The sequence below is a fragment of the Quercus robur genome, chromosome 12 (assembly GCF_932294415.1).
Source record: "Quercus robur chromosome 12, dhQueRobu3.1, whole genome shotgun sequence".
Taxonomy (NCBI): domain Eukaryota; kingdom Viridiplantae; phylum Streptophyta; class Magnoliopsida; order Fagales; family Fagaceae; genus Quercus; species Quercus robur.
This window is the reverse complement of record NC_065545.1, coordinates 1,032,511-1,056,502: the sequence shown is the minus strand read 5'-3', so window position 1 is coordinate 1,056,502 and position 23,992 is coordinate 1,032,511. Positions and strand designations below refer to the sequence as shown.

Below are 23,992 nucleotides of genomic sequence, written 5' to 3'. Positions count from 1 at the left end.
GTTTCGTTGAAGATTTCTTCTGGGGTTTTGTTCTCTTTATTCACTTGATAGCAGAAGTGCGGAGGCATGTTGTCTTTTACAAACTGCATGCATTAATATATATATATATATATATATATATTAGTCACCAAGTCATGGAATTAATGTACACAAGAAAATTTTATAAAATATGAAATTCTATCCTAGTTTTATTTTTACTTAAATATAGAAATTAATAGTTATGGTAGTTAAGTCTGTGCAACCAACCCACCAACTTGCCAAAATTGACCCAACCCAATCCAACCTGCTGAGTTGGGTCAGTTTTTAGGAGTTGGTAGGTTGGATTGGATTATGAATTTTTTTTTAATAGTGTGTTGGATTGGGTTTGGGTCATAACAATCACAAACCTGCCTAACCCGACCCGACCCCCCTATATATTTAAAACTTAAATTATATATATTTACAAATATATTATATAATTAATTTTTTTATTTAATTTATTCCCCTATTTAGCTATTCCTATATAAAACCTAATTATCTCGCAAACCCTAACAATCTTATTTCTCTCTCTGCTGCCTCCCATTCTCACTCTCCTACTCCACTCCTATTTGTTTATAAATGAGTTGGGATACTAGTCTATATATATTTTGTTTATCAACTTAGTTGGATATATTTCGTTTATAAGTGAGTTGGAATACTAGTTTACGTATATTTTATTTATCAACTTAGGTGGCAGATGAGATATATTTTTTTTTTCTGCTTAATTTAATAATAATAGTAATAAATAAATAAAAAAAGTCCAACCCATGGGTTCAACTCAATCCATGTGGATTGGGTTGGGTTGAACCTGTATGATGGGTTGGTTTGGGTTAAATTTTTTTTAACCCACCTTGGTAGGTAGGGTCAAAAAATTCCCTCAACCCGACCCAATCTAACCCATGTATACCCCTAATGGTTTTTAAAAAAAATACTAAGGGCATGTTTGGTAGACTATAATAGACGTTGTAATATAATAGTTATTCCTATGGTTTAGTTCTTCTTTAGTTTGGTTATGTTTTTATTATAAGGAATAGTCATTCCTTATGAATAGCTATTCTTTAAAATGAGGAATAACTCTTTAAAAGGTTGTATTAGCTATTCCTTAGTAAGTATAATAATTTCAAAACTTAATATATTTCCAAATAAACAAACTTTCCATATACATTTAACAATTATAAAAATAAAAAATCACAAAAAATAACACATATCTTTCTTAAATTTAAATATAATAATTTTTAAGGAGATATAATTGTATGAATAAGATATTTCCTAAAACAAATGTTAAATTTCATTCTAATGTTATAACTCACAACCAAACTAATGAATATGTTTAGTTATTACATTACAACACATTTTATTGGTAGTAATAAAGATTACAATTCATGTCGTAATCCTCATTCAGTGTACCAAACATACCCTAAGTATTTTTAACACACATATGGAGAGAGAGGAGAAGTTATTAATAACTACCCCTAATGGTAGTTATTAAGATCCATTTGATTATATAATTGTGTTTGTGTATAAAACTATATGTTGTACCTTTAAAAGAAAATAATTCATATCAGGATTCTAATGAATGTGTGTAAAAATAGAAGTTTTAGTAGGGAATTATTATAAATTTAAACTCAGTTAAAATTAGATATTTTAGAATATTTTTTTGATTTTATATTCAATGGTGAAATTTTTATATCATAAATGTAGGTAATGGAGGAGTCATAATATACGCCCACCATCCCAAATTGTTTGTCCTCTATTCCATTTTGGGATGTCCCAAAATATTGTTCTATTTCTAAAAATAAAATTAATTAATTTACTAATGTTCCTATTATACCACTATTTTATTTTCAAAACTATTTGAAAGGAAAACAAACAAATATTTAAAAAATCAATCTAATTGGGCCACCTTTTAAGTTGCCTCATTAAGAATAACTCTTTTTTATTAAAAAAAAAAAAAGTTGATAAATTTATTTAATGGTAATTCTATAAATTTATACATTTTTATAAGGCAGACAAGACAATAAATAATGTTCACTTAAAAAGTTTGATTTTTCAAACATGACAAATAAATTGGGACAGAGGGAGTATTTTTTTAGGAAGACTCAAAGCTAAATATATCATAAATGTTGTACAATTATTACTTACGGGAAAATTTTTGAAAAAAAAAAAATATAAGAGGAAGGAGAGAATTTTTAAAAGCCAAGGCCTTCATGTGCCCCTTCCTCTGACACTGCTGGTAAGATGGTGACATTTGCTACTATGTGCTATAATTACATTGTGTGATTTCGTGCATATGTGGTCAAAATCTCTTTGGTAATTTGTTCAATAAAATTGGAGGTCAAAATTGGTTTGAGTTCATACCTCATACCACTTGATTTCCCACTGCATTTGCAATGCAGCACCAGGAATTAGCCAAGGCTTTTGCTTTCCTATCTCAGCTGCTAGATGCAATGCATTGTTGTCATTTTTATCCCCTTCATGAATTAATTTACGTTTCACAAAATCTTGCTCGAGCAGTAGCAGTAATACATGTGTTTGCCTGTTCTTCGCGGCCAAAAGTACAATATTTTTTCCTTCACTCTGTTCATTAATGGCCACTGGAAACTTTTTGAGTATGTGCTCAACCATTTCTGTGATACCATTTCTTGCTGCAAGCAATATGGTTGACTCTGTCTTTGTCATTTTAGACATTTCTTTTCTCTTGTCATCAATGGCCATTGGTGGAAACTTTTGAAGTATTTGCTCGACCATTTCTGTGAGACCATTTCTTGCCGCAACCAATATGGGTGTCTCTATCATTTTTGTTTCAGGCGTTTCCCCTTTTCCAGGAAGTAAAATAAGTAAGGGTGTGTCTGCCTTTGTCATTTTAGTCGTTTCCCCCTTTCCTGCTAATAATAGAGTACATATTCAAATGTTTGCCACATATATATACTTATAAAAAAAAGGATTAATTACAATTGAAATTTCTCATAATCACTTATATAACTCAAATCGATTGAGTACATAGCTGATGATGTACCTTCATAATTGAACAAAGTTTTTCTTTGAACTAACTTGAAGAGAAACTCTTCGAACTTCTTATATATCTCTTTTTTAGGTGTGAATTTTGAAAATCTATCCGTTGAATTTTATATTCCTTATGTTCTTAATATGCATATCAAGTTTCATTCAAATCGGATGTTATTTGCTATTCGATCAATAAACTTATTTTTTATACACAATTTTATATTACAAAAACTTTAAATTTTTGCACTTATTTGAAGACAGCAATTGATTTTTGATCTTCTTAAAGATTTACAAGCATGAAGGATATAATATGAATATGCAATCTAACGATTAGATTTTCAAAATTCATACCCAATATAAAAATATATAAAAAGTTTGAGGAGCTTCTCTCCAAACTAGTTTAGAAAAAAATTTTGTTCTTCATAATCCAAGTCCATATATATATATATATATAAATCCATAAATCTATGATATGGGAGAATAGTGAATCACCTCTTTCCTTCGTTTTCTCTTCTTGAGCAGTTTCGTTTATCTTATTTCCATCTTGTGGTTCAGTTTTGGCACCTCTGGCTGTGGTATTGTCACTGTCTGTTGGTGATAGTGGTACCTCCGGAATTCCATGTGTTTTCCCAGGGTTTGCCCCACTTGTTAAGCCAAACTTATTAGCATCGTTGTAGGTATGTTTGATCAGAATTTTCATGATTTGAACCGAATATACATGCTTTCGTTTTATACTTCTTATACCCTCTGGATTGTCATAATCAATATAAGATAATTACACAAAAAGAAAATATATTAATTAATGCACCGTTAAGTACTTAAAATGCTAACAAATTTACATGATAATGAACGAGATTGAAACCACGTTGATAAGATAAATAAATAATTATGGCTTCTTTAAAAAAGTATTTTAAAAAAAATTCTATTTTATATTGGAAAGTTCAAAATTTGTAAATGTTAACTTTTTATATATATATATATATATATGTGTGTGTGTGTGTGCACGCGCGCGCATGTGCGGGGTGTTAAGAAGTTGGGTGAAAGTCTAATATAGAGGCAAACCATATCCAAAGCCCAGAATAATCCTGATGAATATTGTGTACAAAAGACGGAAAATGTTATAACAGTCTTCATAATGTCTCCGAACAAATCGATGAACTTCCCTCCCAGCTTTAAATTCTGTACCAAATTAACAAAAATAATTTATTATAATGTGCAAATAAAAAGGTTTAATTAGAAAAACTACTTTCATTGAGCTTCAACAATGACAATAATTGGCAGTACTGTAAGGCCATTATAGCCTTCGACTATTTAGAGCCTAGTTTTTTTGTAACGGGGAATGGACGAGAAGTATAGAAAAATTAACTTAATTCGATATACTCTATCTCTATGGAGAAATACACTAAGCAATTAATTGGTTTGTGAAATATGATTATAAATAGGTATTTATAGAATCATAAAACTATTCTATTGGCCCACGTGACCTTATCTTAATGGTTTTATTACTTCCTATATGCATTAATAATTTCTGCATATATTAAATTTGATTAACATACTTAAAATTTTAACTAACTAAATACAATATTACAACAATTATTATTTATATACCTAGGGTTCCTAACACTGACCTAATGTTTCAATAGATGTACATGAGCAACTTAGAGCACTCACAATAGCATAAGGGGTAAATTTTTCACATCCAATTCCAAAAATCACTCACATCAATCTACATAAGAGCACTCACATTAGTGCTTATATAGTTTCTAAAAAAAAAAAAAAAACTTTAGTGCTTATATAATATATATATATATATATTTTTTTTTAAATGACAACATTTTAGCCAATCAAACCCAAAATCCACTTACCTCTGGTCATGCAAAGATGTGTAAAAATAAACGATTGCTACAATAATCATGTAAATTTATATTGATACTATTTATTTTACATTTAATTTTTTATTCTTTCTTTATGTATCTTGAGAATGAAGGAAAATAGTAGATAATGATTATATGAAAAAGATAATAAATTTTTTTTTTTGAAAAGTATGTAAAATAAAAAAAGTAGATTCTTATATATACTAAAATAGGCAGAATGTATGAGCTGATGCAAATGCTCTAAACTTGTGTAAATTTAGATTGTTGCTACAATTATCTATGAAAAAATATACACAATTACTATTCACATGCAAATTTATTTTCTATATTTCTTTACTCATTAACTCAAAGAGGGATGATTTGAGAGAGTAATATAAAATTGATAAAAAATGATATTTTAATAAAATATAATGTAAAATAAATAATCAGTGTGGGGCCTGAGAATTCATGGCCCAAGCCCGTTCTACATCAGGGCCCAAGGCCTAAGCCGAGGAGACCTATTGCCGAGAACGCATAGTGAAAGCCCTAAAAAAGGCCCAAGGGCCCAGCCCAAGGAAGAACTCCTCCTCGGACAGGCCAGACCGAGGAGAAAAGGGAACGGTCAGCCATCAGAAAGTGACGCATTAGACCACTCCACGAAAGAGGATAAGTATTAAGAAAGAAAAGGACAAAAAGAAGCATGAAAATATTTAAGAAAAAGCTGCTGCCAATGCATTAAGTGTTCTGTAACCAACTGAACCCTGCTTTCCAGCCTTTACAACCACTCCCAACAACTTTAGGGAGGGGCTGATGGGACAAGTATCAGCACCATAAATCTAAATCTACACGTGGACCCTAAAGGAGGAGAGGAATACGAGTATAAAAGGAAACGAAAGCCAAGAAGGGGAGGGAGGGGGGAAGAATGTGATGCTCCTCGGAATAAGTCCGAGGACTCAAACCCTTCAAGCTACATCGATGTAAGGCTTAGCTATCCAGGCCAAACCTACCTTTGTATGAGCCCCCCTAAAACCGGGACCAGACCGTTGCCCAGCGATCAAAGGCAAGCCTTTTAAGCCCACTCTCTACAAATCATATTGTGAGGGATCTTTTATGTAAGAGCCCAACGTTATTCTTGGGCCGTCCAATAATCGTGTCCTTACAATTGGCGCCGTCTGTGGGAAGGCTTGCGCGTCGGCGCCGGTGGCGGTGGAGTCAAGTCTCTGTCAAGCAAGGGTCTGTAAGAGCTCCATCATTTCCAGCAACACGCTGTTGTTATTCCAACATAAATTTCCGCTAGGGGCTACGCCTCGCAGTGTAAATGGCACGGGCAGCTCTAGGGGCTTTCAACATCAAGCTAGCGCCTCCCATCTTGGTCGAAGGGCTAACCTTCGAAAAATAGATAAATACAAAAAAAAAACCATAAGTTTTGGACAGAACCAAGGCCTTGCATGGTCCTCGGACTCAAGCTTATGGGGAAACCAAGTACTCAAAAGAAAAACTACAAGTTTTGGACAGAACCAAGGCCTTGCATGGTCCTCGAACTCAAGCCTATGGGGAAACCAACTACTTAACAGAAAAACTGCAAGTTTTGGACAGAACCAAGGCCTTGCATGGTCCTCGAACTCAAGCCTATGGGGAAACCAACTACTTAACAGAAAAACTGCAAGTTTTGGACAGAACCAAGGCCTTGCATGGTCCTCGGACTCAAGCCTATGGGGAAACCAACTACTTAACAGAAAAACTATAAGTTTTGGACAGAACCAAAGCCTTGCATGGTCCTCGGACTCAAGCCTATGGGGAAACCAAGTAATCAAAAGAAAAACCTCAAGTTTTGGACAGAACCAAGGCCTTGCATGGTCCTCGGACTCAAGCCTATGGGGAAACCAAGTACTCAAAAGAAAAACTACAAGTTTTGGACAGAACCAAGGCCTTGCATGGTCCTCGGACTCAAGCCTATGGGGAAACCAAGTACTCAAAAGAAAAACTACGAGTTTTGGACAGAACCAAGGCCTTGCATGGTCCTCGGACTCAAGCCTATGGGGAAACCAAGTACTCAAAAGAAAAACTATAAGTTTTGGACAGAACCAAGGCCTTGCATGGTCCTCGGACTCAAGCCTATGGGGAAACCAACTACTTAACAGAAAAACTGCAAGTTTTGGACAGAACCAAGGCCTTGCATGGTCCTCGGACTCAAGCCTATGGGGAAACCAACTACTCAAAAGAAAAACCACAAGTTTTGGACAGAACCAAGGCCTTGCATGGTCCTCGGACTCAAGCCTATGGGGAAACCAAGTACTTAAAAGAAAAACTACAAGTTTTGGATAAAACCCAGGCTTTGTATGGTCCCCAGACTCGAGCTTATTGGGAAACCGACTACCTAGAAGGGACAACATGGGCACGACCTGGACGTTACATGGATATTAGAATCTATCCGAGGAGAATTCCCCATTGATAGTTGGGATAATCCCTAAACCACACGGATTCCCCGGTTTATCCTCGGATCCTCAATACCAAGAGGATTGATGCAATATATAGGGCAATATGTTGCCAAAAATAGAGTCGGAGTCCCTCACTGCTCGGCTACCCTCTCAGATGAATTATTTAGAGCTTATCGTTCTCGGACGGTCGCCTTGCCTGCGTTACGAAGCACTCGACCATTATCCCGGTTAGTTTCATGAGTTTTAATTTACTGAGAATTATCATTATTATGCCTGATAATATCGATAAACTAGAATTAGTAGTTTTCTGTTTCAAAGTTTCCTGCTCTAAGTATTATCAAAGGAAAGCACACACGTAGCATACCCATGCCCAAAATAATTGTTGCAGAAAGGAAAAGTATTTAAAAAGAAATAAATTCATTTTTTATTATGACAAAGGAACAGTACAGCGTACATTGAAAGAGCTCAAATAAGCTCATACTGAAACTGACTACACAAAACAAAAACAAAAAAAAAATAATAATAATAATACAAGGGAATTAAGAAAAAGCCGAAGTGCAGGTGCAGGGGAGAGACGTGCTGCCACTTTAAAACTTCGTCTAGGGGAGCCATTCCTCAATACTTTTACATGCCTATAACTCAGGCAGCAAAAGAGCCCGACTTCGGGTCGGCACCGTTGAAGAAAAGGTGCAGGGAACCGGAGGTTGATGAGCCTCCATGGAACCACGCCTGTGGTATCGCAGACGACGCTGATGGCGGAAAACCTTTCTTCTGACACACCAGAAATCTGGTGTGACCAGAACCTGCTTCGGATTTTGGCTGAAAGAGAGGGGGGGTACTGCCCCCACCATATCCAAGCGGGAGGACACCTTAAATCTGTGCCTCCCCTGCCCAGACCACATCACCTTAAGTCTTGGAAGGGTTCGGTGCCTCTGCGGCGGGTGAAGTTCCTCCACCTCCACCCAAGCCTCAAACATGTTGCACTAAGGGGAGACGACACTGAAGGTGGGAACTAGTTATGGATAAAGGGTTCGTGATTCTGAAGAAAGCCAAAGGGTTTGTATGCAAGGAGAATAACCTCCTACCCTACTTATATAAAGGGTAGGGAGATGGCATTCAATTCGTGCAGCTTTCCAAGGAGCGTTACGGACAAGGCAGGTCTGGGCTCAATTTCCCACGCCATCCACAACCGTAGGATCTGAAGATCCTCGGGAAGGCGCGCTTCGATTGCTGAAACGTCAGAAGGCTCCACGTGAGTGGAAAAATGAAAGAACGACTCCTGACTGGGCACGTCCCCCATGTAAATGTAAAAACATAAGTATTAGTGGAAGACATAAATTTGAACGAGCCATGATGTGGGACCAACGTCACCAAAACCCTACTCCCCAACTAAAAAGTCGAGCAGCAGGATTTTGAGGGGCTGTTGTGGGGCCTGAGAATTCATGGCCCAAGCCCGTTTTACATCAGGGCCCAAGGCCTAAGCCGAGGAGACCTGTTGCCGAGAACGCATAGTGAAAGCCCCAAAAAAGGCCCAAGGGCCCAGCCCAAGGAAGAACTCCTCCTCGGACAGGCCAGGCCGTGGAGAAAAGGGGACGGTCAGCCATCAGAAAGTGACGCATCAGACCACTCCACGAAAGAGGATAAGTATTAAGAAAGAAAATGACAAAAAGAAGCATGAAAATATCTAAGAAAAAGCTGCTGTCAATGCATTAAGTGTTTTGTAACCAACTGAACCCTGCTTTCCAGCCTTTACAACCACTCCCAACGACTTTAGGGAGGGGCTGATGGGACAAGTATCAGCACCATAAATCTAAATCTACACGTGGACCCTAAAGGAGGAGAGGACTACGAGTATAAAAGGAAACGAAAGCCAAGAAGGGGAGGGAGGGGGGAAGAATGTGATGCTCCTCGGAATAAGTCCGAGGACTCAAACCCTTCAAGCTACATCGATGTAAGGCTTAGCTATCCAGGCTAAACCTACCTTTGTATGAGCCCCACTAAAACCCGGACCAGACTGTTGCCCAGCGATCAAAGGCAAGCCTTTTAAGCCCACTCTCTACAAATCATATTGTGAGGGATCTTTTATGTAAGAGCCCAACGTTATTCTTGGGCCGTCCAATAATCGTGTCCTTACAATCATATATGAATGTTTATTAAAGTTAGTTGTGTAAAAAAAAGAAAAGTTCTTATTCTAAAATATACAAGAATTTTTGCAAGAGCTAATAAAAATGCTAAATAAAACCATACTAAATCTCAAACCCAACTTATCTGAGACTTTTTTTAACAAATTCAACTCATGCATAAAAACCATTGTAGACTTGTAGCTCAAATGGTATATACTATTTGTTTCTTTTCTTTTTTTTCTTTTTTTTTTTCTTTTTTTTGATAAAGTATCTATTATTTGTTTCCAATTGAAACATCCAATATTTAAATCACTCATTCTGCATTGTAACTATAGAGTTTAAAATTAAAATTAGAAAAAAAAAAACTCACTTTTTACCATATGCATTTCTTACCTTCCTCTGTCGATTGGCCAGTAGTGTCCGTTTCACTGGGATTCTCTTCATTTGCATCTAGAAAAGAAAAGTAACACCGTTATAGAAGCGGTCCAGCAGGATAATTTGGGGGTGGATACTAGGTACTCAATTTATTGTATTTTTAATTGCTTATTTCTGTTTTTTTTTTTAAATAAAAATAATAACAAAAAAATGTTTCCAGTAATTTTATGTTAAAAAAAGAAAATCTTAAAGAACAAAATTACGTAATTTTGGATCACTCTAACGGTTCATTTTAATGGAGTCTAATGACATTGGCATGACTTAATTGAATGAATTTGAAACTTAAAAGGATCAAATTGAATGAAAGTGAAGTTGAAGACTAGAATTGAATTTTTGGCAAAATTAGAGGATGTAATTTCTAAATTATCATTTTTTATTGTATGCGAATTTTGACAAATCTACTATTATATTACATTTTGTTAGGTTTTAAGACTTTATGAACTAAATGTATTAGAACTTCAATGTGTATTGTGTTGACAAACCATGATCAAAACTTAGAGTATAGATTTAGGCTGCTCAAAGTGTGTTTATGTGTAAAGTTGGAATCGAGTGATTGCAGAATTTACTGAATTAAATCTACAAGGCTCAATCGATCGAACCTCATGCAGATTGTTTTTTCTGCAGAATTTCTAACTCAGCTCAAGCCCATATGACGTGTAGGGTTTTATGTTTTGCTTCAAGTATAAAAAGAAAAACCCTAACCACGTTTTAGTTGTTGTTGATATGCTATGTGTGTGAATCTTCTATGAGATCTAGAGATGTTTACCTTCATACACACTTAGGGTTATTAAGATCAAGATTGATGTCAAGAACTTGGTGATCTCTTCAGTTGCTGTTTCAAGAGCTTAAAGAAAAACACAAGTAGGAGAACTTATGGTTGCTGTGGATCAAAGAAAGAAGTAGTCAATGGACTCGAAGCTGTCACGTGGGTCGTGATAGTAAGTTTTCTACTCGAGGTAGCAATAGGATGTTAGTGGTCTAAGTATTATTGTACAAACTTCAATTCTTTCATAGTGGATTTGTTTTACATTGAGGATAGCTAGGTTAAATCCTCCCCAAGTTTTTTACCGGTTTGGTTTTCCTAGATTATCATATCGTGTATTCTTTATATTTCTGCATTATTTATATGATATGATTTGAATGAGTTTAACCTAGATCTTATTAATGAACTTGTTAATTAACTTGTCTTAATATTAGGTTAAACAACTTATGTTTAAAGGGTCTAAAAACGTACACATTTTTTTCTTATACACTCTATACCTGTAAAATTTCAAAATATCAGAAATTATTAATCTCATCATTTATCATCTCATTTATAAAAAAAAAAATACAATTTCAAGTTTTGTATTTTAAACTATGCATAAAAGATGTGCTCACATATAGAATGGTAAATAACATTCTATTAGCACGAAATTTTAATTGAAAGAGAGAGAGAAAGAGAGAGGCATACCATGATCCGGAGTATCAGTTGGAGCTTGGGAATTTGTACCAAACAAAATTAATAATTTTAATGCGCAAATAACAAGGTGTATTTAGTAGAACCACTTTTCATTGACATTTAATAATGACAATAATTTATGTATATATTACAAGTCAAAACTCAGAGACAATTTAGTTAAATTGTCAATTTTACGCCACATGTTTCATCTAATTTTTAATTTTTGTGTCAAGTAAATTTGTGAGTGTAAAAATCAAAGAATCCAAAATCCAATTAGATTCTAAATTGGACTTCAATTAGAGTCCAATTTGGGGCTACATGTCCATCTAATTTTTTAATATTTGTAGTAAGTGAATTATTGGATACAAAAACCGAAGAATCTAAATCTAATTAAATTCTAAATTAATATATATATATATATATATATATATATATATAATGAGAAACTATTACATAATTTAGAAATGTATGATTTAAAAATGTGCAAGTTAATACCATGTTTAATTTAAATCTCTTCTCAAAAAAATGTGTAATTTGAACCGTGTAATTATAATTGCTTTTAATTGTACCCATGCATATGTATGAGATTACACACTAATCTGTGTGTGTGTATGTGTGTGTGTTAATAGGCAAAGCTGAGAAAAAATCCAATTAGATTTCAAATTGGAATTCAATTAGAGTCTAATTTTGTCCCACTTGTTTCATTTGATCTAAGTTTTTACATTTTTGTGCCAAGTGAGTTAATTCAATGTGAAAATTAGATTTCAATGAAAGTTTAATAATCTAAGTTTTTACATTTTTGTGCCAAGTGAATTAATTCAATGTGAAAATTAGATTTCAATGAAAGTTTAATTTTGCGCCAAGTGTCCCATATAATTTAAGTTTTTAAATTTTTGTGTCAAATGAGTTAATTTAGTATAGAAAACGAGGAGTCCAATATAAATAACCATAAAAAACCTAATCATATAATTTAGTATAGAGAAAGAGAGAGTGAGTGATTTTATATTTATGAACCTTTATTCTTTGTATAACTAAAAACAATTCAAATTTATAAATCATTTATATAATATACCATGACTATGTATGGTTTATTACTAACTAGGTAATATATATAAACCAAAGTTTAGAGAAAATTCAATTAGAATCGAAATTGGATTTTGCTTTTGTTAGCTTCCCATACAAATTAAATTGTTTAGATTTTTGCTGTTATTAGTATTTTTTTTTTTTAAACTAATGAGCATATTTTTTATACTATTTCTAATAAGATATTTTGTATGCGAAGATATCGAACGTAACAAACTCTAATTGAGCTAAATGATCCTATACATCTATCCCTATTCAATTTATGAGATAATATTTAACCAATTTATTATTTTATTTTATGTTATATTTAGTAGAATTTCACAAACAATAATTGTAAATTGATATGTAGTATCCAATAGTAATTTTCAAAATTATATACGTAATAATAATATAATGAGAAACTTGGCGTAACCAATATCATTAAAATTGTAAGGAAAAACTATTTTAGTACCTCCAAATGTCCTGATTGAACTATGTCCTATATGTTTAATAACTCAAACTAACATCAATAGCACCATTCTAATTCATCATTCCCGTGCATAAGCATGAGTTACATACTAGTTAAGGATAATGACAAATATAAGTTTTAGCAATATTTAATAGATCAGCTTTAGCAATATTCGAAGGCTAGTAATGTTAGAATTATGGTTAAATAATTAAGTTTATTATGTTCCTCAAAAAAAAAAAATTAAGTTTATTAACTTAGGTTTTGGGACAATTGACAATTTATCTCGATATCATAGCAGGAAATTCTGAGTTTAATCATTATCTTCAAGCTACCTCCCATTTAAAATAATAATAATAAAATCCCACATATGAGATCCACTTATTAAAGAAGAGTTTAGGCCTATAGGTGAAAAAGAATGTTGGAATTATAGTTAAATGATATAATTCACATTTTTCTAACAGTTTAAAATTTTAAGATAATTGATAATTTATTGAGTAAAGCATTCAACCTAAAACTTTAATAGATGGCTGGACCAACTAACCATATTAAATCCAAAACCCAATTGGTGTGGGATTATTCTAATATTTTCAACTCAAATGAACTTTTAATACTAAGCATTTCTGCTAATTCTTCAAAAATATTAAAAAAAATTATGTATTTTTATCAAGAATTTTGTAGCTCAATAAATATTTTTTTTGTGTTTTTAAATGAAAACGTTCAGAATTCAAATTTCTAAAACCTATCGAAACTAAAAAAAAAAAAAAAAAAAAAAAAAAAAAAAAAAAAAAAAAAAAAAAACTATGCATTCTCACCTCCTTGTTTTGATTGGCAAATAACACGCGGTTGGTTGGGACTCTCCACATCAGCATTTCGGCATTTGCAATGCCTAATATTTGTTCCTCCAATCACTAGAAAAGGAAAGCAATATTACAGAACTTAAAGGAAAGAAGAGAAATAATTAAATAAATCAACACTGTTTTTCGTTGGTTTTTGGGTTCTGCCGTATATGTTGAAGTTCTAATCATTCTGTTAATGCATTTTTTTTTTTTTTTTTTTTGAGAAACTTAATGCATTTTTTATTAAAGCTAGAAAATCAAAAGTAATTTTTGAAATAAATTTTTTTTTATATGATTAATGAGAGACCTCAATATCAATGAATGGAAAAACAACTGCATGAATCTGGTAGACCTTAAGAGTCCTAAATGATCCAAGAAAAATTCATGTTTCCCCTAGCTTGAGTTGCCCTGATTTTCATGTTCTGTCAAAGGTTTTGCAATAACTTAAATTAATGCAAAGAAAAAAGATCCACTTTATATACCGAATGGAGCCAAAGTCTGCAGCACTTGATAAAACTGGATGCATATGTGGTAATTCTTTGGGAATTTGTGAGTAATATCGTCTATGGAAGATTCATCCAATTCTTTAATGGCAGAATCAATCAATCTTTTATCAACAGTTTCGTGCTCCAGCTCTTCAACATATATACCTTTCACACAACAACAAAGGATGTTGTAGCTACAACACAACGTACTCTGATCTCCAAAATGTTAGAGAGATGACTTGCAGCTAGCTAGAAAGTTGAGTCATACTTACAATGATAAATGATGCTCTTCCACCATCCGAGGTGGGAACCACTTTTGAAGACCGAAGGCTTACTTGCTAGGAGATGCAAAGGAGTGATTCCTACCTCGTTCACAGCATAAGCAAGACTAGGTTCCTTTAAAAGTATTTCATATGCCACATCTGTCAACCATAATTAATAATTAAACTTAGCCGGTAATGCAGTTTTAACATAATTGATTTTTTATTTTTGGGAAAATTCTTAAGTATTTTTAAAACACAAAAATATGGTGCTTTATCCTCTCATATTTATGGTGAACCATTTCATGAATTTAATAATTGGACCCTATCATGATCGACTTTACATATTTTCCTTTTTCTCTATTTCATTTTTCAAAGTTTTCTATAAAAAAAAATTATGTCAATTTTAATTGAAAAATATGGAAAATGTTTGTTTTTTTTTTTTTTTAATGTAAAAAATTTACAAAAGAAAAATAAGAATTATTTTTTTAAGCAAGTTCTTTTAATTTAAAGATTAATATATATAAGAGATCGAAACACTGTGCTCAAATAATTTCACAAATCAACAATCCAAGCTTCAACTCTTCATTTTCGACTTATTTCTCTATTCGTAAATGTTCCGCAATATTACTGCAATTTAACTAACACACAATCACAACAACTGGGCAAGAGGGGCTTGGACTTGAGAGAGATGGAGAATTACTGAAAGTTCAATTAGTGTACAAAACACTATGAACGTTTAGACCCCCAATTAACAAATTACCAATTCAAACTTAATATCAAACAATTAATTTGCGGAATATGAACAGAAGCTTAATATAGAATTGATAATCAATCTAAACCAAATAAAATCACATCCACAGCAGAAATTAAATGGCAAAGATTAAGGGAAGAGAGATGCAAACACAAGGACAACACAACGATGTGTTATCGAAGAGGAAACCGAAGCCCTTGGCGTAAAACCTCTTCGCCGCCCTCTAAGCAGTAAATAATCCACTAAAGAATGTAGTTGGGATACATGAACAGCAAAAGACCCTCCAAGCCTAATCTACCCAGTGTACCTAAGCCCTCCAAGCTCCTACTCCAACGAGGTTACGCCGAACCTATTTTTTCTTTAGCTTACCGGATTCCGCTATAAACCATAGCATCAACCAATATAAAATTGATCCCTTCTTAACTGCTTCCCAAAGCACCAAACAGCCTTTTCACAGATATGGGTATGGTGAGAAAAGGTTTTGGTAATGTACCTCTCAAGGATGTAACAATGGAGAGGAAGAGAGTAGAGGAATTTGAAAAGTCTTTATGTGAAGATTGTGGATGAATCAATCTTGTTTTTCTCTAGGGTTTCTCTCTCAAAATTCTCTTTGGAAGCTCTCTACATTTCGTGGGTATAAGGGGTATTTATACTAGGGTGAGAATGGAATGCGAAGAGTCAGGTTTTTCAAAACAGAGCTGGCTGGCGGCTTGGCCTCGCGACTTAACTGAGTCGCGAGTTCAAGCCGCGAGTTAACAGAACAGCCAGTCTGGACTTTTTGTCCTGTAGTACTCCAGCTGGCGTGATTTTTCATCTTCTCTGCACTCTTCACTCGTGTGCTGCAGTTAGGGTCTTGCTAGTCACGAGTCACCCGCGAGTCCCAGCCGCGAGTCTCTGCATCTTTGCACAATCTTGAGCATTTCTTCACACTCTCTCACTCACTACCGTTACATGATTCCCACCTAAATACAGGGTTACTAATTGCTAAAATACAAGCAAATTTGGCACAAAATAAAGCCAACAAGATGGTTGATAAAATTCAATCTTACAATTACAGAGAGACAGATCAAGACGAATTGGATGGAGATCGAGCGTTGGTCTGATGAAGCCCTTGGTGCGCTCAAAGCTTGTGAGGAAGAGGTGTGGAGCAAGGCTTCTTTGGTGAGGCCGACGATGAGGTTCCCGTTCTCTGTTGCAATGACTAAGACCGGTAGGAGAAATAATGGCAGAGACAATGACACACAAAGAGAGAGAGGAATATATACGTAATTATTTTTTTTTTTTGTAAAAAGGATATTTCATTAAGAACTAAACAACAACACCAGGAGCATTAATAGTCCGATCAAAAGCAGCCCCTATTGCGTCTAAACTAAGAAGCAAGGATACATCAGCTGGGGGATCTAGAAAAATAACAAAATCTTGGGGAAGCAAGGCTCCCCTCCTAGCTAATGCATCGGCACATTTGTTTGCCTCCCTATAACAATGTTGAATCTTCACCACGGGAATATCCCTCAAACCCGCTTTACAATCTCCAAGGATAGCATCCAACCCGTGTTGATTTCTATCCTCTTTGTGCAATAGGTCCACCCCGAACTTGGCATCTAGTTCTATAATTACTGCTGGGAATTTTAAAGCAATACACAAGCGAATTCCGTCTCAAAGAGCCCAAAGCTTAGCAGCAGCACTAGTAGTGGTCCCTATATCTCGAGCAAAACCTCGCACCCATTCCCCATTTGCATTGTGGATCAGGCCTCCACCTCTTGCCAAGTCGGGGTTCCCAATGGAAGAGCCATCAGTGTTTAGCTTAACCCAATTCTCACGGGTGGCGTTGCCAAATGATCTTGATAGTTGTGCGATGACCACCACACCTACCATTGGTTCCGAGAAAAGAAAATTCAATGGCTTTGGCCATTACCTCCTTCTTAAGATCAATCTGGGTTTTCTCTTTGCCGAAGACTACACTATTTTTGTGAAGCCAAAGACCCCAAATCCTAAAAGGAAATACAACCCCCCAATTAATCCCTGAGCAAGGAGAGTCTTTAGTACTACGGCAGTTCAATCTCAACCAATCCATAAGTCTAGCCCTATAGAATAGAGACGCCTGCATGGGCTGGGGAAAGGAGTTCTAGAAGCATTGGGCAAAAGGGCAATCCCTCAAAACATGAATAATGGTTTTCGAGGCACCATTGCAAATTGGGCAAGAGGAGGAAATATCCATACCTCGATTGGCCAGAATGGCTCGGACTGAAATGCTATTGTGATAGCATTGCCAGATGAAACACTTCACCTTCGGGATGGTGATAGTCTTCCAAATCCATTCACCTTCAAAAGGGCTTGCTCGATCATCTTCACCTTCCATGTTAGCCAACCTATAGGCCTCCTTAAGCTCAAAAGTCCCACTTGGGGAAGAATACCAGGAGAGACGATCCTCATAAAAGGCCGAGTAGGATATAGGGGTGGTTTTGATGGCAGCCAGCAAATGAGCAAGTAAGGAAAGAGAAATGTTTTTCCAATTCCATCCACTAAAGTTGGCAACTTCTTTTAAGCAAATGTTCTCTTCCTCGCAATTGAGAGGGCCTGAAATGAGGCTTCGCAACGGCCCCTTGTCCAACCACTTGTCATTCCATAAGGATAGTTAGCTGTCTCTGCCAACTACCCGTTTGGACCCCCTGTTAAACACTACCTCTCCTTTCCTTATCACAGACCAGATATTAGAGCAAGTCCGAGGTTTAAGATGGGCAGTGGTTGATCTTTTAACCACCCTATACTTAACCTTGGCCCACAAGGAGGTCGTCTCTGTCTTCAATCGCCAGTTGAGTTTGGCTAAGAGAGCAATATTTTTGGCTTTGGCTGCATGGATACCGAGACCTCCCTCTCTTTTGGGCTTAGTAATCTTCTTCCAGCTAACCATGTGAAGCTTCTTCTTGTTATCAGTTGATCCCCACAGGAAATCTCAACTTAATTTGTCCACACTATGGAGCACTTTTGAAGGGAGGGCCACACACTGCATTGCATAATTTGGGACAGTCGTAATAACAGATTGGGTGAGAACAAGTCGACCAACGAAAGACAATAGATTTGCTTTCCAACCAACGAGACAACTCTGAATACGCTCAATAATAAACCTAAAGTCCTGTCTCATGCCTGAATGATTTATAGGAAAACCCAAATACTTTCCCAGTGTCGGGGTGGATCTAAACTCCAGAATCTCACATAAATATGCTCTAGTGTCGGTGCTGACATTAGGAGAAAAGAACACCCTGGACTTTGCATTGCTCACTTTTTGACTCGATAAGGAACAAAACGAGTCAAGTACATCTCTCACAACCAAGCAATTTTTCCTATCTGCTTTTGCAAAAAGTATGAGATTGTCAGCAAAGAAGAGATGGGAGAAAGCCAGCCTTCCCCGCGAGGCTTTAATCAGGTCCCACAGCTTGGCATTGCACTTCTTAGTGATGAGAGCTCCCAGAATTTCCATACAGAGGATAAATAAAAAGGGGGAGAGGGGTTCTCCCTGTCTGATGCCTCTTAAAGAAAGAAAAGGCTCGAGAGCACCACCATTGTATAACACAGATATAGAAGAAGTTGATACACAGCTCATAATAAGAGAAGCTAGATGGTTAGAAAACTTGAAAAGAGCTAAGGTATCTTGGATGAAGCTCCATTCGAGGCGATCATAGGCCTTCTCCAAATCAATTTTTATTGCCATGAATCCTTCTCTCCCTTTCATCTTAGACATGGTATGGACAAGCTCCTGAACAATAATCGCATTGTCAATCCCTTTTTTACCAGGGAAAAAAGTCGTTTGATAGGGAGAGACAAGATTGGAAAGCATGGGGCGAATCCTGGCCACAATCACCTCGTAACAATCTTATACACGATGTTGCATAAACTAATTGGGCAGTAATTGCTAAGGGATTCAGGAGCACTGCACTTAGGAATTAGAGTGATAAGGGTTCTATTTAAGTACTCCGGCATTGATTAGGAGGTAAAAATCCGTTTCACTTCCTCTCTAACTGACTTCCAAACAAGAAGCCAAAACCAATGAAAAAACCCCCCATGGAGGCCATCTGGTCCCGGAGCTTTGAAGGCTTTAAGGGACCAAAGAGCACTTGAAATTTCTTCATCGGATATTGGAACAGCAAGCTTGGCAACTTCATCTTCCTTCAAGCAGGAGTTCTAGCAAGGAGGATCCCACAATGAGAGGAGTGAGCTACTATGACTAGACATAAATAACTCAGCATAGCCCGACCTGATGAAATCAGCAATATCACTCTCCTCATTCAACCAGTTATCCATATTATCTTTCAGGCAATTGATACGATTTCTGCTTCGACGCACCAAAGCAAAAGTATGATAAAAGGCTATGTTTCTGTCCCCCTCAACCAGCCAAGTGATGCGTGATTTCATTGCCCAAAACTCTTCCTCTAATTTCGAGACCTCAGCAAGTTCTATGCACAACTCTTGCTCAAGACGAATTGGAAAATTTTTAGGGTTATTGGAGAGGGCAATTTGAACACCCCTAAGTCTGGCAAGGGTACGCTTTTTCCGATGTAACAAGTTTCCAAACACATTCCTATTCCAAACCTTCGCTTTATCAGTGAGCTTGGAGACTGCATGTGACAAGGAGTTAGGATTTGCCCAGGCATCTCGCATAATATCCGGAAAAGAAGGGTGGGACAGCCACATTGGCTGGAATCTGAAAGGCCGATCCTGTCTGATGTCGTGACCTTTGTCCCAGTGCAGCTTGACTGGACAATGATTTGAATGGCCTTTCTCAAGGTGCTCATCACAAGCTTATGGAAAAAGAGCATACCATTCAGCATTTACGAAATAACGGTTTATCCTCTCTTAGACAAGCTGCGTTAAAGGCCTATTGTTTGACCAAGTATAGCACGCACCGAAGAAACCAATGTCTATCATCTTGCATATATCAAGGTACTCCTGGAATCTAAGAGCTTTGTTGATATTCACCGATCTGCCTCCAAACTTATCTCCTCCAATCAGCACTTCATTAAAATCCTCGGCGATAACTCAGGGTAAGGCATGGAGACGAGCAACAGTAGATAAATTATCCCATAAAAGATGCCTTTTAGCAAGTCTCGGACTGGCATAGACTGCAGAAAGGAGCCAAGGACCTTGAGAGTTGGGGGAATTGAGATTCACCAAAGCATGGACCTCTTGCTTTGTGGTAGAGAGCTCAATAACTTCCACTTGGGTGGAATCCCACAAAACCCAAAGGTCACCAGTTAGCCCAATGTTATTAACCAAAATAGCCCCATCCATGGGGAGCCTATCTACAATACTTCTGGCTCTATCTCCATTAACTTTTGTTTCCATGATAATCAAGATTGTAGGATAATGCTTGCGAATCAAATTAGAGACAAGACTAAGAAAATTTGGGTTAAGAGCACCTCGGCAATTCCAAATAAGCATATTCATATCCATAGATAGGAGATTTAAGGAATCAACATTCAGGAAGGAACAAAATTGTTACCTTCATCATCAAATAGCATATCATCAACCTCATGGTTCGAGGTTCCACCTTCATCAGCTAGTGGCCTACTGTGCCCTTGGGAGCTTCCCTCCTCTGCTGAACTCTTTTTCCTTGGCTGAAGAGATGGGTCAATGCGCTTCAAGGGGGCTCTTGAAATGCTATCACACGCAACGACAACACTAGGTCCCACCTGTCCATCGTCTTCAAAGTGGCAATTGGAGATTTCCTTCAGAGGGGCTTTGAGAAGATCTGGGTCGATATTCATTCGTTGGGGTTCATTTGGCCTTTCCTCCATAGTTGTGTCTGGCTGAACCGTCGTATCATCTCCAATAATCGTGTCTGGTGTCTCTATGTTGGGTTTTGTGATCGCACAGTTGACTGGAGGCAAAGGGGACCCTCCTGCCCTAAACACCTTGAGAGGTGTTGATTTGCCCTGCTCCTCAACAGAAGCAAACAAGCTTTCTAGCTCCGACGGGGCTTTGGGCGTGCTGAGGCCAGTTGCTCTCCAAGCCTGGCTAGTCTTTCTGTGCATTTGATCTTGAGATGCTTTCCTAGGCTTATGACCTCGAGTAGTGCCACTACCCTTGACATATGAGGATTCTTTTTTTGTCTTGTTCAAAGGAGAAAAATCCGTAGGGCGGTTTGCTTCAGGCCTGCTATCAAATGAAAATAACAAGGCCTGCTTTTGCTTTTCCTCACTGTTTCGTATACCCACATTAGCCTTGACTGGCGCCACGAAAGAAGGCCCAGTATTCGCAAGCTACATAATTAATTTGTTTTGTTCCTACGAAGAACAGTAACTCACTGACTCATTGTTCTTAATTGATACCTTTTGTATTATTAATTCAAGTATAAGTTTTGCTCCGTACAGGATTAGGTGACACCAAAAAAAAAGGATAAGTGTATAAGGATTCACGGATTATGTATATTGCATACGATACTTGGACGTATGTTACTTTTTTTTTCTTTTTCTTTTTAATTTATTGTCACATCCCTGTATGTAGCAAAAAGTATCATTCCTTAATAGTAGTGGCGGCTCCACATATATTTCAGGATAGTCACAAGACCACCTTGACTTGCTAAAAATTTATATATATACTTGAAATTAAAAAAAAATTATATACTAAAGTAACCTATTTTGACTACTTTAATAATAATATTAAACACCTTGACTTGAGAATCATAAGAATTTGGTTTCAACAAAAATAAAAGTAATGTTGCATCCACAATATTTTCATAATAATTTCACTACAAATTGCAGCTTCTAACTTGAGAGATAATATTGTGGTAAGATGTTATTAATTCTAATTTGATCGTAATACTAACATCACTTTTTTCCCCCATCAATATATAATAGCTGGTTGCTTAAGATTTGTTATGAAAATGTTATGAACATAGCATTACTTCATAAATAATTCTGGCCCCCCAAATATAATCCTTAACCTCTTTAAAAAATCAAAAATAAAAATTAAATAACAACAATAAAAATTAACCCAACAAAAATAAGAGTAATGTTACATTAACAACAAAAATGCATTTCACAACAAAAATAAGAGTAATGCTATATTCATAACATTCGTTTTGTTAGTAGAAAGAAATGGTAGTGACATATGTCCAAGTTATTTTTTTATTAAATTTTGTAAAATTTAATTTTTTAGTGACCATTCTAAAAAAAAAAAAATTCTTACAACCGCAATGGTTCCCTAATAACAATACAAGCATATAATTTGTTAATAATAAAAATATTTTAGTACAAGTTATAGTTCTCGTAGCAATTTCTTTTTTAACTTTGGGTCATGAAAATTCAATTCCTTCAACCAATTTTACATTATCGGAATACATTATAAATTTCTACTATATAAAGTAGAACATTAATTCATGTTTTATTCAATAGGTGAAGTGAGAAAAAGAAAAGCAGAAAATCCTCACCGAAATACTCCCACTTGATGGCACAGTGAAGGGCAGTCTCGCCATCATTTCTTCTATAGCCAGGATCGACTGACTTAAGGTCGGTGTCGGTGGCTTCCAGGAGTGCCTTATGCAGATAAAGGAAGATTGGTTTGTAACCATGAAAAGCAGTTAAGAAGAGAGGAGTCTCACCAACTTTGTTACGAAATAAATCTTTATCCTCCAAATCTCGAATCCCTGAAAACCCACTAACTAGGGTAGCAAGAAGGATGCATATCTTCAATCTCCCCGTTGATGCGGCCACATGCAAAGGGGTATTCCCTTCATCGTTTTTTATCAGTAAAACGAGCTCAGAAATGTGGGAAATTACACGTATGAGTTCTATAACAATATTTTCTGGTGCAATTGAGACAGCTACATGCAATGCCGTGTCCCTTGACGAGTTGATCCTGGCCGAAATGGCTGCGAATGTGTGTTGCTTATACATCTCAACAATGTTATCCCAATTACCCGTCATGGTATTCCTGTACAAATTAAATTCAAGCCCCTCATCCTCTTCCGCCCACATATCTTCCATTTTTCAGTTACCACTAGGAACAGTTTTTTCGGCTTCTATTTCTTTGTTACTACTAAGAACAATCACGAAATATATTAGATATGAAAATTAAGAAAACAATAGGATTGTGTACCTCGCAGTACCGGAAATGTGTATCTTTTTTCAAGCTATATATAGAAAGATAAGGGACGAGAGAGAAACAGAATCCTAAGGAGTAGTGGTTATTTTATGTTGAGAACCAGGCACTTTAATAAATCTCCAAAGTAAAGGAGGACTATTTAACTTTTTTTTTTTTTTTTTTTTCTTTGAGTTGAGGACTATTAACTTTGCCGAGCTCTGTAACGTGGGCTTGTGACCCAATGTGGGGGCATTAAGGTGGGCTGAAGAACTTCAAAAGTGGATAACCTTGAAGGAAATTGGTTCCTGTGGGGCATTGTGTGGGCCCTTACTGACTCTCCACTGGAGGAAAGAAGCTCGGGAATGGCACGTGCAATAAAATGGGTTACCGCCGGGGCGGGGGGGGGTGTTTTGTGTGTCTATTAACTTTTTGTGATTAACCAGAAAATATATAAAATAGAGAGAACTTGGCCATTTTTTTCCAACAAGAAAAGACAAATAACAAACCAAAAATTGATAGAAACACAAAGAAAGATATATAAAATGCTAGGATCACGACTTTGCTACGCTTATAAGGTAAGTTGTGAGTGATAGGTCCATGTGGGTCTAAAAAAAAGCCAAAAACAAAACAAACAAAAGGTACACCATTGTGATTTTCACATCACATCTGTATACAAAGAGATAAATGGTACACCATTGTTCTTCTCATAAAGGTTTTGCACCATAGAATAGAAGTACTT

General features: G+C 36.0%; 1 protein-coding gene across 1 annotated transcript in view; it reads right to left on the bottom strand.

Annotated features, from left to right (window-relative positions):
• Positions 1 to 23,330, bottom strand: part of LOC126708593 (uncharacterized) — a 47,887-nt gene extending 24,557 nt beyond the window's left edge. The window contains exons 1-8 of the mRNA XM_050408392.1: positions 22,601 to 23,330; positions 14,433 to 14,582; positions 14,158 to 14,325; positions 13,652 to 13,747; positions 9,829 to 9,885; positions 4,084 to 4,200; positions 3,514 to 3,768; positions 2,377 to 2,900 (exon numbers count right to left, since the gene is read on the bottom strand). Coding sequence (XP_050264349.1) covers positions 2,377 to 2,900; positions 3,514 to 3,768; positions 4,084 to 4,200; positions 9,829 to 9,885; positions 13,652 to 13,747; positions 14,158 to 14,325; positions 14,433 to 14,582; positions 22,601 to 23,156 — 1,923 coding nt within the window. The 5' untranslated portion in view covers positions 23,157 to 23,330. The remainder of the gene's footprint in view (positions 1 to 2,376; positions 2,901 to 3,513; positions 3,769 to 4,083; positions 4,201 to 9,828; positions 9,886 to 13,651; positions 13,748 to 14,157; positions 14,326 to 14,432; positions 14,583 to 22,600) is intronic.
• Between the last annotated feature and the right edge of the window lie 662 nt (positions 23,331 to 23,992).